This window comes from Phyllostomus hastatus, unplaced genomic scaffold (assembly GCF_019186645.2).
Source record: "Phyllostomus hastatus isolate PE091 unplaced genomic scaffold, TTU_PhHast_1.1 phas_scaffold_216, whole genome shotgun sequence".
Taxonomy (NCBI): Eukaryota; Metazoa; Chordata; class Mammalia; order Chiroptera; family Phyllostomidae; genus Phyllostomus; species Phyllostomus hastatus.
Genome location: NW_025334018.1, coordinates 20,615,093 through 20,627,928, shown reverse-complemented (window position 1 = coordinate 20,627,928; position 12,836 = coordinate 20,615,093). Strand labels below are relative to the sequence as shown.

The following is a 12,836-nucleotide window of genomic DNA, read 5'->3' as shown; positions in this document are numbered from 1 at the left end:
AGACAACTCATTTCATCTCTTTTTTGATGAATACAAATGATTATGACTCAGCAATTCCACTCCTAGGCATCTTCCCAAGAGAAATGGAAATATATGTTTACACAAAGGTTAGTCCAAGAACAATTGTAACAGCATTCTTTTTTTTTTAAAGATTTTATTTATTTATTATTTTTAGGGAGGGAAGGGAGAGAGAGAGAGAGAGAGAGAGAGAGAGAGAGAGAGAGAGAAACATCATTGTGCGGTTGCTGGGGGTTATGGCCTGCAACCCAGGAATGTACCCTGGCTGGGAATCGAACCTGGGACACTTTGGTTCCCAGCCCGCGCTCAATCCACTGAGCTATGCCAGCCAGGGCAGCATTCTTCATAACAGCCAAAAACTAGAAACAGCCCAAATGTCCTTCAACAGGTGACTGGACAAACACAATGTGGTACATCCACATAATGGAATATTGTTCATCCTTGACAATGACCTGAAGTACTGATACAAGTTTTAATATGGATGAACCAAATCTGAATGCTAAGTCAAAGAAGCCAGATCTGAAAGTGCACATACTGCATTCTCGATCTTTTCTTCTGGTGCCTGTGCACGAGTTTCTTTAGGGCAGTGTTTTTTAGACTGTAATGAGCATTCATATCAGCTGGGGGTCTTATTATTAACATGCAGATTCCAATTCCACCGAACTGGGTAGGGCCTGAGGTTCTGCATCTGAACAGGTTCTAGGTGATGACACCAATGCTATTGGTTGGTCAGTTACATTTTGATCAATAAGGTAAGAATATATGCCTAAATATGGAATTGCTGAGACAAGGGTTTGGTGTGTCTTTAACTTTAACCAAGATAATAAGGAACTGCCAGACTATTTTCAAAAGTGGCTGTATCATTTTACATGTGTCTCACGAGAGAAAAAGAAATAATAGTCCTCTACACCAGGGCACACGCATTTCAAGGGACAGGCCACGGAGAAGACACGCCCGATCAGCCCGGGAGGTCGGCGCATCGCGGGGGCCGGCCCTTTCTTGCATCTCGGCTCTAAGGGTCTCCAGCTCGTCAAGAAAACAGAGATAAGAACCGAGGTTCGCAAAAGCCTTCCAGACCACCGGAGGAGCCGGTGACAGAGGAGATGAAGGCTTCCGCAACTCGCGGGCATTGCTGTTTGTGTTCAGCGCACCGAAGTTCGGGACACACCTCCTGCCGCGTTTGGCGACACAGCCAGCCGCCGCCGCCGCCGCCGCCGCCGCACCACCGGAGGCCGGGATTTGCAGCGACTTTGTTCACGCCCCCTGGCGGAGTTCCGCACGGCGCGCATGCGCACTGGCCGCCGCTGGGCGTGCGAACCCGATTTCGCCAGCTGAGTGTCCCGCGTGGTTTCCGCAGAATCGGGTTTTCGGGGATCCGCCGTTTCTTCCCTCTCCACAGGATCCGCCCGGCCCGAGCGAGGACCAGCTTTCGGAGCTGCGGGGCGGGAGCCGGCGCGTCCTAGTTGCCGCGCTCGGGCGGAGGCTGTGTGTCTGTGGGCCGGGCCCCAGGGCGCCCCGGATGGCGGGGCCGCGGGTAGAGGTGGACGGAGGGGTCCTGGAAGGGGTGAGTGCCGGGCGGAGGCCGTGGGGTGGGAGTGTGGTGGGGGAAGCCCTGTGGTCTCACGTTCCCTTTTCTCTCCGCCCCGCACCGTGGGCAGGGCGGCCAGATCCTGAGGGTGTCCACGGCCCTGAGCTGTCTCCTGGGCGTGCCCTTGCGGGTGCAGAAGATCCGAGCCGGCCGCAGCACGCCGGGCCTGCGGTAATCGGGCGCTGGGGCGGGGACTAGGGGGCTACTCGGACAGGCGGTGGAAAACGGGATCTGGGGCCTTGGGGAGGGCGTGGGGCTGGGGGCTCAGGAGCCCCAGCAATGATGCTGAAAAAATACGGTTGCCGTGTCCCCAGGGTGCAGCGATCCAGCCTGGGCTGTTAGCTGTGGCCCGATTGTGCGGTCTTGAAACCCTCCAGGGGCAAGTTTTGGCCCATGTTTGTCCTGGCTGGAATTGTCTCATTTCCCAAAGACCCAGCTTTTAAAATGTTTCCCCACCTCCTCGGGCATTCCAACCACCTGGAGAGCTCGGAGCAGCGGGCGAGATTGATCAGGGCAGATGGGCCTCTGGAGCCCGAGGCAACCCCACGGCTTAGCCAGCCGCTCTCTGCTGCCGCTCGCTGGCTTTCGAATCACAGACCAGGAAAGGACCCAGAGCTGTGTCAGTCCGCTTTCATTCAGCCCTGCGGGAAGCTGCGACTAGGTCCCGCCCGGTGTGGAGAAGGGGAAAGCCTTGGCACGTGACCTTGTTCCTTCTGTCTGGGAAGCTAGGCTTGCCCTCAGATGAGGTTCAGGTATACACGCCTGTTGAAGCCAAACTGGGTCCTTTGTATGTAATTTGTATATAGTCCATTGTGGTAGCTCAGCCATCTCTTAGCCTTTTATTTTACCCACAATCCATTTTGAAATTACTGACTGAGAGGCGGTTGGTGACGCGGTGGGCATTCGTTACCGTTGCCACAGTTGTTTGCGGCAGCCCCCCTGGCCTGGAGGGACGTCCGACTCGTGAAGGCTGTGTTAGGGGCTTCATCACTTTGCTGGGGCTGCCACGGCAACATACCGCAGGCTGGGTGGCCTGGACAACAGGACTTCATTTCCTCACAGTCCTGGAGGCTGGAGGTCCAAGACCAAGGTGCCGGCAGGGTCGGCTCCCTCCCAGGCCCCTAAGGGAGGGTGCTGTTTCAGGCTTCTCCCCCTGGCCACCCCCGGCTGCTGTTCCCACGGTCATCCTCCTGTGCCTGCACGTCCGCGGTGTCTCCCTGGGGAGGAGGGCGGGTCCCAGTCTCCTCTTTCTAATACAAGGACACCAGTGGGAATGGATTAGCACCCTGACTGCCTCTTTTAACTTAATCTCCTCCTTGAAAGGCCTGTCTCCAATTCAGTCACATTCTGAGATGCTGGCAGTCAGGGCTTCAACATACGAATCTCGGGGGAGCACGAGTCTTAGATTATTCAGGAGAGTGCAAGTGAGAGTGCTGGCACTTAGGCAGCTTTGTTCCCTTTCCTCTTTGCACACTTAGTGAACATCAGCGATGTGTTTATAGCTGAAGGTCTGGAAGGATCCCTTAACGTGATGCCTGCTGGCAGCTCGTCCAGGTGCATGAAACCCCAAGGAGGCTCTGACCCTGAAGGTTTCACAGCAGTTCCAGCGGTCAGAGCTTGCCGTTTTTGCACTCTGTACCTTTGTAACCGAGTCACAGATGAGGGGGGACAGGCAGTCCGGATGCACACGTTTTGACGCAGTTTTATGACCCCAAGGCCTCAGCATTTATCTGGACTGGAAATGATCCGGGATCTGTGTGACGGGCAACTGGACGGGGCAGCGATCGGCTCCACGGAGGTAACGTTCACGCCGGGGAAGATCAGAGGTGGGACCCACACCGCCGACACGAAGACGGCGGGGTACGTGGTGCTTCCTTCCCCTCCAGGCCGGGCTCCGGAGTCGGACCTGGATTCCAGGGCAGGTCCTGCCGCCGCCTGGACGCGTGGCTTAACCTCTCTGGGTCCTGGTTTCCTACCTTTCAAAATGCAGCTAAAACACTTTCCTTTTCGAGTTTGAGACATTTTGGGTACTTACTTGTTGACTAACTGTAGTTCTTACTATATTGAGAATTTTCTCACGTGTATAATATGGCATATGTTTCCTTTTATCATTGTAAATGATATATCTGAAAGCAACTGTTTTCATGCTTTATAGTCATAGCAGCCTTTGCGTTGTAGTATATTTCATTCTCGACTTATAGCTAATTATGAATCATATTATACTGCTTCTAGTTGGGATATGATCTTGGTTTTCTTTCTTCCCACTGGAAAACTGGATATATAACCATTACATGTAGGGCTGGTTTCATGCACGATGAAATACTGCCTTTCAGACTGAGGCTGTCATCAGTCGCAGACGGGTTTTTTAATGTTAAACTTGGGGGCGTGTACCTGCCTCCCCAAGTTGTCTGTGCTTCTGCCACGTGGATGTGTAAGTGCCGCTTTCTCGTAACTCCGAGGCGCACGCACAGCTGAGCCCGCTCTGCCGCCCCCCAGGAGCGTGTGCCTCCTGCTGCAGGTGTCCCTGCCCTGTGTCCTCTTCGCCGCGTCCTCGTCGGAGCTGCGTCTGAGAGGCGGGACCAACGCTGAGATGGCCCCGCAGATCGACTACATGGCCACGGTGAGAGCCGCGGGGGGTGTCCACAAGCCAGCACGAGCTGGCGCGTTGTCCGTGCGAATACACCCCGAGCGGTTTCGTGGGCGTACCTGTGGGGTTCTTTGTGGTGGGGTCACCTGTTCTCTAGACTCCGGGTTGTGGCTTAGATGTGTTCGTGGTGCATTCTTTAAAAACACCAAGTGTAATTATGCTATGAGGCATATTACTTATTATAGAAACCAGCTCTTTCATAAATACAGGAATTATGAAATTATGATTGGGGAGAAACACCTCCCAACAAGAGTTAAATTCCACATTTCACGAGAGTTGGTGAGGATGCGGGGAAATGGGCGCCCTTGCCCACTGTCGGTGGGAACCCGGGAGGGCGCAGCCACCATGGAGAATAGTACACAGGTTCCTCAAAAACATCAAACATAAAATCACCATATGATCTAGTCATCCTGCTCTGGGTATTAATCCAAAAAGAATGATAAATTAAGATGGCAAAGAGATATCAGCATTCCTGTGTATGCTGGAGTAGTAGTCTTAATGGCCAGTGAGAGGGTGGAGTAGAATCCTGTTCACCAAAGCCCCTAACTTTTTACGGTGCCTTATGTTGGGGAGGGCTGGGGAATACCGGCCTCGAGCTAACGAGACCATGGGATCCACTGAGCTGTGAGTTTTATTTCCATTAGACAGACTTGCACAGCCCCGACCTTTAATCTAGCTACGTGTCACTTTATTTGAAAATTGGGACTAGCATTTTTCCACATTTTTCTCTTTTTATAGTATCTCGTAAGTAGCTCAGGGCAGAGCATTTGGTGCGATAAATACACTTGTCGAATCAGTGACTACTGCTTGTTGAGGTAACAGTGATCTGATCTTTCAGGTGTTCAAGCCCATTGTTGAAAAGTTTGGTTTCAAGTTTAATTGTGACATTAAAATGAGGTAAGTTGCTTCCTTCTTGGCCATTGGTGGGGAAGACAGTGGGAAAGGGAGAGCTCAGGGAGCCCCCGTTCTGGACCCCCTGTACCTTACGTTTCCGGTAGGCAATAACTGTGCATTGTGGTTTGAAGAGAGAAGGCAGCTGCCAGGGACAGTGCCCTTCTTTGGGGGAGGAAGACCTTCAAGGGAACTCTGCCCTGAGGCCCCTTTGGGTCTCGTGCTCCCAACGCTCGGCTCTGGTTGAACACCTACTGTGTGCCGACCGCAGGACGAGGACTGCGGGGTCGTGGGAGGCGTTCTCCCCACAATGCAGTCATGGTTTTTATCCTCAGGCAGAGGCCACCTTTCAGGATATGGCATTTGAGTGCTTTGCAGTCTCGTTCCAATGTGCCGTTCTAGCCTTGCGGCCCCCTTTTACCGCCCCACGTATTCCCGTTGCCTGATGGCCTGCTGCCCCGTCAACATCCTGGTGCCTTCGGACTTGTGTGTCTTTGTACATGGGTGTTTCCTCCCCTGCGCTCCGAAAAATTGGAAGTCCTTTATTCTGCCCAAATGAAATGTAATTTCTTGCATGGCTCGTCCATGAGCCCATGCCTGCACCTCTGATGTAGTTTTCCATGCGGCCGACTTGTGCCCTGGTGGGTCATGTGGGGCGCCATCCACCTCCCGGGTGGGCAGCCCTCCTGGACTCCCCTGCGTGTTCGCAGCATCTGCTGTGGAATCAACGATGCTAAGAATTGGAGTTTGATTTTATTAGTGTTCGGCCACTTACATACTCATAGTATTGACTGAGCGTCTTCTACGTGCCAGGCATTGTTTTAGGCACGGGAGTGTGGCGGGAACAAAACAGACAACGTCCTACATCAAGGAACTTTTATTCTGAAAAAGCCCTGTCAAGTGGAGCTTCCTGCACTGCGGGAAACATCCCCTTTCTGTCCCCGCCATCTGTCCAGCATGGCAGTCCCTTGCCACATACGGCTGTTGACACCTTGAAATGTGGCTAGTGCGACTCGGGAGCTGTGTCTCAAGTTTTATTACATGTAAATGGTCACTTGGTGATTGAGGCTACCATGTTGGGCAGTATAGACCCAACAGGTTATTTGGAAATTTCTAAGCTCGATTATATGGTTGCATGTCGTTCATGTGCTCCTTTATGGCAGATATTGAGCTTTATTTTTGTCATGCAATCAGCTTGTGTGAGTGTTTGTTGTACTTTTGTATAGGGGCTACTACCCCAAGGGGGGTGGTGAAGTGATCGTCCAGATGTCACCAGTTAAACAGCTGAACCCCATCAATTTGACTGACCGTGGCTCCGTGACTAAGATCCACGGGAGAGCGTTTGTGGCTGGTGTTTTGCCATTTAAGGTGAGTTGTCTAGATGTTCTTGGAAGCACAGGTGTGTCTCAATCAGTGCTATGTCCTCTGCATTCTGAAATTACTGAAAGAACTTAACCTTTAAATAAATCTTTTTATTAAAAGTTGTTTTTCATAAAATTCTGTGCTCTTGAGTCATGAAAATCAAGTTTTTTTATAAGTTTTTTTAAAGATTTTATTTATTTATTTTTAGAGAGGGAAGGGGAGGGAGAGAGAGAGAAACATCCATATGCGGTTGCTGGGGGCCGTGGCCTGCAACCCAGGCATGTGCCCTGACTGGGAATCAAACCTGCGATGCTTTGGTTCACAGCCCACGCTCAATCCACTGAGCTCCAGCCAAGGCTGAAAATCAAGTTTTTGTACACTGCTCGTAAAAGTTATTTTGCCCTTGAAGGCATGAAAACCATTGTCAGAATAGCCATTGACTTATTTCACTCTGTTTTTCTGTTTTGCCGCAACAGATGGCCAAGGACATGGCGGCGGCGGCGGTGCGGTGCCTCCGGAAGGAGTTCCGGGACCTGTACGTGAACATCCAGCCCGTCCAGGAGCCGGGGGACCAGGCCTTCGGCAACGGCAGTGGGATCATGTACGGCTGACTCTGTGCTTTCTCCTGCGTGCTGGCGGACAGCCCCGAAATAATTGTCGTACTTACGTGCGAGATTTGTGGCTTTTCTTTGTTTAAAAAGAAAATACACAGGGCCCAGCAGAAGTGAGGCCCGCTTGAGTGTGGTTGGTAGGGCAATAATACAGGTGTAATATTTTATAGTCTTAATCTGAACAGTTCACCTAAAATGCCCGATGGTGCGCTTGAGTGTGACATTGTTGTGTTACAGAACGACATGCTCATGATTTTGTAAGAAAGGAGTTTGTAATGAAGCAGGGGCGTTATTTGTGCTGGACCCCTGTATTTTAAAGGGTGTTTATACCTAAAACAATTGTACAATACGTTAAGATGATTATTTTATTCCGAGTTTTTTCCCGAGGAAGGTTTGCCTTTATTACGTTGTAAGAGCTCTATTGTCTACATAGCCAACTTCAACTGGACTTGAATCAGAAGTTAGTCTTCAAAGCTGATCCTCAGAGACATGTTTCCAGTTTACAAGCAAATGTTTCCAGCTTTTAAGCAAATATTAGAGATGGCAACACTCTTTAGGAAAAGAAGTATAACTATTATATTAATCCAATTAGGAGTTATTGATTTAAGTGCTAGAAAAATGCTTTAATTGATGCTTTTGAAGTATGCAAGTATCCTTTGTGGATATTTAAATTTTAAAGTCTCTTGTTTAGAGTTTCTGGTAAAGGGTTATAGTTAATGCGTGCTCTACGTATAATAATACTATCTAAAAACTATCAAACAAAACCAAACATCTCTCCAGAAAGACCTTTCACTTTAAGGTAATCATAGGATAGTTTATAGTACAGCCTGGTTGTGAAATGGTACCCCTTAGCACGGGACCACATTTCGGGGAGCGCTGCCCCTTAACCTGTGAGTGGACTAGAATGTGGGGTGATTTCCCGCCTGAAGGGCTGAGGGACACCAGGGCCTCGAAGAAGATGGACAGTGCTCAGCAGGCTGCCCTCTGTGTGAACAGTTTCGCGTTTGCAATGTTCTAGCCAGATATGTTCTCCTGTGTCGTATTTGCACGTAATTTTAGACTGTCTATGGCCGAGGTGGTAACACTTGCTTCTTCCTGTGCAGCATCACCGCGGAGACGTCCTCGGGCTGTCTGCTGGCCGGGTCGTCGCTCGGTAAACGAGGTACAGACACATGAAGGGGGTCCGCTCTTCCCAGCGATGGGCGACCGGTGGAGGAGGATGTGGTTACCCGATTCTGTGTCAGGGTCAATGAAATTTTCAGGCTTTCTCCTAACTTCGTGCTCTGAGAGATGTCAACCCCATAGAAAGGTGGAATGACCAGTGAACGTCCACGCACTGCCCTCCCTGATCCACCCACGGTGGACACCGAGCAGCAGCAGGGCGCGTGGGTTTCTAAGCGCTTCAGTGGAAGGTGCCGGAACACTGGAGACTGCAGTGTGTGTACCCAGAGGCAGCACCTGCGTGGTCACAGTGCCATTTTTACACCCAAAGAATGTGTCTGTCGCCTTCAGACATAGCCAGTTGCCTCCAAAATACTCTCGAGATAAAGCAATGTGGGGTTTTTGTGTTTGAGCACACCCAGCATTTGGTTGTCGTGTCTGTTTAAGCTTCTTTTTTACTACAGAATAGACTCGTCACCTTTGTTTACTCTAATGATATTGGCATTTTGAAATGTCCACGCCATTGGCTCCTAAGATTTCCCACAGTTTGGGTTTGCTTGATTGTTTCATGATCAGATAGAATATTTGCATATGCTAAGTACTTAGAAGATTATGTAAAACTCGTATCCTAAAAGTTGCCTCAGTTGAGTTGAGAGCCTTAAAAACGGTTGAGTCAGTGCTAACAGGGACATATTAATTCTAGTTTTTGCCTCTCAGTGAGCTTTTCTACACTGTGCCTGTCGTAGGTGTAAACGCGGACAAGGTTGGGATCGAAGCTGCCGAAATGCTCTTAGCCAACCTTAGACACGGTGGCGCCGTGGATGAGTATCTGCAGGACCAGGTAAGGGCACTTCCAGGTGAAACCTCTGAGCCTGCTAGATTTCAGTATGTGGCAGTTGGATTGAATGTACCTTTTAATCATTGACTTTCGTGCACTGAGTGGCGTGTCGTACTTCAGCGGATCCCCCTCCTTCCAGAAATGCTTTCCTCCCGTGGTGTCTGGTACACTTACCTTTCTGTCTCACTGGCCGTCTGCTCTGGCCTCTTTGCTAGTCTGTCATTGTTGTCACCTGCATCTGCCCCGCTTCTGAACGTCAGAGCGCCCCTCGCGCAGGCGCACCCCTCTTCCCTGTGTCTGCACGCCGCCCCTCCGTTGTCTGTCCCGGCTCCTGGGCTCTGTCTGGGCTCTGTCTGGACGCTGACAGCTCCCAGATCCGCCTGTCCAGACCCTCCTCCTCCTCACGTCGTGTGTCTGCCAGCCTCTTCACTCTCAACCCTAACGCATCTACCCACATCGAGAAACGCTAGGAATATTTCCAAATGACCCCTCTATGTGGCCCTCTGCCTCATAGATTTTTCTTTCTGCTGCACTTTGCTCTCCTTGATCTCAAGTCCGTGGTCTACATGTACAAATGGGTTCTTTAAGATTTCTTAGCCAGTTTCTTAAGACAGTTTCCCTTATTCCTAGCCTCTTCCTTCTTGCCCAGGTCTACTCTACACTCATCATATTTCTGTATTAGCGCATTGATTCACCCGTTAAATGGCTGTAACTGTAGAGAGTGGGGGAAGCTTGTCATATGGTACATGCCAGCCTGGACAGGTAGTCCGTCTGCTGGAATATGTTAACTCTAACTCTCTACTTTATTCTTCAACATTAATTTTAAAAACTCTATTGAGGACTGTTCAGCGTCTCTGTGTGACACTCTGTCCTTTGGGTGACACAGATTTTATGAAATCTTAGGACTTCTGGAAACCGAAAGAAATAGAAATTCTTTAGCTACTTTGATTTCTAGTGTTTTTAAATGGAAAGTGATAGAATTTTAACTCCAAGTCTCAGTGACTCTGTGAGATGTCTCTTCTTTCTTCTTTTTTCCCGATAGCTGATCATTTTCATGGCGTTAGCCAGTGGCGTTTCCAGAATAAAAACAGGACCCGTCACGCTCCACACAAAGACGGCCATTCATTTTGCTGAACAGCTGGCAAAGGTGAGTATTCCTCCCGAAAGGAGTAATTGATTTTCATCATAGCCTGTTTGGGGTCCGGTCTGAATAAACAGAAACCTGGTGGCAGTCGTAATTGCTGTCCCTCGCTGACAGTCAGCGAGTGTGGCAGACACCGAGCTACCTCGGCCGTGTCACCGAGTTCTGACCGCTGTAGGCGCCTGCCTGCTGTCACTCCCATTTCACACACAGGTGAGGTGAGGCAGAGGAGGGAGAGCAATTGCTAAGACCTCACAGTTTCTTGGGGGCGGAGCTGGGCTTGGAGAAAACCCAGGGAAGCACACGTCATAGCCCACCTGTGGCGCTGCCCTGCCCAGGAAGCAAAGGCGTTTCCATGGGAACCGGGGAATCAAATTGCAAGGCTTTGTCCTTGGCTGTAAACTTAAATATTTGTATAAAACTCTATAAACACTGTATTTTGCCATGTATAATGCACACCTGTGCTTTTGGCCCATACTTTCAGGGGAAAAAATCTTTCATTTTAGTTATTTAATTCAACCTTTTATTTATTTATATTTATATTTTGTATTATACTTGTATTTTGTATTATAAAGGAATTTTAATGTTTATTTTTTAACATAACATGGTACAGGAAATTTTATGTAACAAATAATTACAAAACACAAGGACAGATACAAGGTATCTCAGGCCCTACCCACGCATAATGCGCTTCCTTATTTTCCCCTTAAAAATTGGGGGAAAAAAGTATACATTATACAAGGCAAAATATGGTATTTTACTTTCTTGTGATTTTATTGGTAGAATAGAATATTTGCTGATATTTTAACATTTACCAGTCCTCTTAACTTCATCTGAAATCAATGATTTCTTTATAGAAAATTTGGAAAAGAGAGAAAAAACTACTTGCCCATAATTTTTTTTTTGCTAGTAAAACCACTGTTGACGTTTACGTTTTTTTCTCTTCTCTTAAAACTGTTTCTCTGCGTTTTTGACAGTTAATGCACACAGCTTCATTTCTTGCCTTTTTCAGTAACATAGCATATTTCCATTTTAGTATAGTCTTTATAATGTAATTTTGTAAGATAAAATGTATAACTGAATTTTATGAAGAAAGGTGCTGACCTTAAGCATTTTTAAAAATTATCAAAGTAATGCGCACTAGTTAACTTGATACTCGACAAGATAAAAAGCAGCATAAACGCTTCGGTGCCGCCATGTCTTAGAAAACTTTAGGAAGTAGGTGGTGGGGGGCATCGTCATGGACAGTTGAGAGGGAAAAATCGATCATTTGCTTACACTGCATTCCCGGGGGCTCGGATTCAGGGGGTACGGAGTGGGCCCAGGCCGCTTGCTTTCTGCGCGCCCCACAGGCTGCTGTGCCTGAGGGAGACCCTGGTGCTGGAGCACAGTATGTTGTATCCCGCCTGCCGAACTTCTCCCGACTCATTGGACCTTTCTCCTCTGGCTTCCTCCGTGGAAAGAGTTTGATGTTAACCACCTGCTTCTGTAAGCTGGAAGTGTGGGCTTATTCCCACTGTGTTATATCCCAAATACTCTTCTGGTTTCAGGCGAAGTTCACTGTGAAGAAATCGGAAGATGAAGAAGATGCTTCTAGAGACGCCTACATTATCGAGTGCCAAGGAATCGGGATGACGAATCCAAACCTATAGGGCGTGTCGTGCCTGTTAAACGACACCTCGGTGACTGACGGCGCTCACTCATTTCAGTGGGTCCAGCAGGAAGCGACCTATTCACGCACCGACTTCCGCTGGGAGACGGGACACCGGGTGTCCTCAGTCTGCCACGGACGCCCCATCGGGTTCGCCTCCCTTCGAATGTCTCCCGGGACGTGGCGGACAGGACGTGGAGGAGTCGGCGGGCGTGTCTGCGGACAGCTGACCTCAGCGTCAGAGTGTTGGTATAAAATGTCCTTTCCCCCGAAGTGTGCTTTCCTTTTGTATGCAATAAAGCCCGGGCTGGCGCGGCGACTGCGGGGTGTGCGCCGTTCGGTGGATCACTGCGCCGAGGTCTCGCGTGAAGGTTACCGAGAGGACTCCCTGCACGGCGCCCTCGCGTGTCCATGAGTTAGCGAGCAGTTTCTCCTTCTGACTCCACGCTCCTTCCTTCTCACTGGGCCCTGGGTGATACTGATTTCAAATACGGGGACTGTTCTGGGAAAGCCAAGCCAGGAGAAGGGCACGACGCCCGCCCCAGCTGTGTTTGTCCTGTTTGGCTTGTGCTGTGAAGTCACCCAGCGCCTTGGAGCAGAGTGTGCCCTCCGGGGCCTGTGCTGTCTCGCCCCTGGCCCCTCCACCCCGAGATTCCTCCCCCCCGCCGCCCCGGGGCAGTGAGCTTCGACCCCCACGGAGCTGGTGTGGTGTGTGAGCGAGCAGTGCTGAGCTGTAGGGTCTGAGGGCTTGTCAACACTCGGCTCTGCCTGGCACGGCACCCCCTGATGACTGGCGCAGCCCACGACGTAGACCCAGAGGGCGGGGTCTTCGGGTCCTCGTACACTCAGAAGGTGCCCGGCGAGTCCCTGTGGGGCGGCAGAACCAAAAAAGATTGCTCCGTGCACAGGCCCGCGACTCCAGTCCGTG

At 50.0% G+C, this 12,836-nt stretch overlaps 1 protein-coding gene across 1 annotated transcript; it reads left to right on the top strand.

Annotated features, from left to right (window-relative positions):
* The first annotated feature begins 1,316 nt into the window (after positions 1-1,316).
* RTCA (RNA 3'-terminal phosphate cyclase) lies at positions 1,317-12,227 on the top strand. The gene is made up of 11 exons (XM_045816727.1): positions 1,317-1,582; positions 1,677-1,777; positions 3,323-3,466; positions 4,103-4,226; positions 5,092-5,150; positions 6,371-6,512; positions 6,983-7,107; positions 8,221-8,279; positions 9,025-9,119; positions 10,159-10,263; positions 11,808-12,227. Exons 1-11 carry the CDS (start codon positions 1,538-1,540, stop codon positions 11,907-11,909), a joined length of 1,101 nt encoding a protein of 366 aa, XP_045672683.1. The 5' UTR covers positions 1,317-1,537; the 3' UTR covers positions 11,910-12,227.
* The last annotated feature ends 609 nt before the right edge of the window (positions 12,228-12,836 follow it).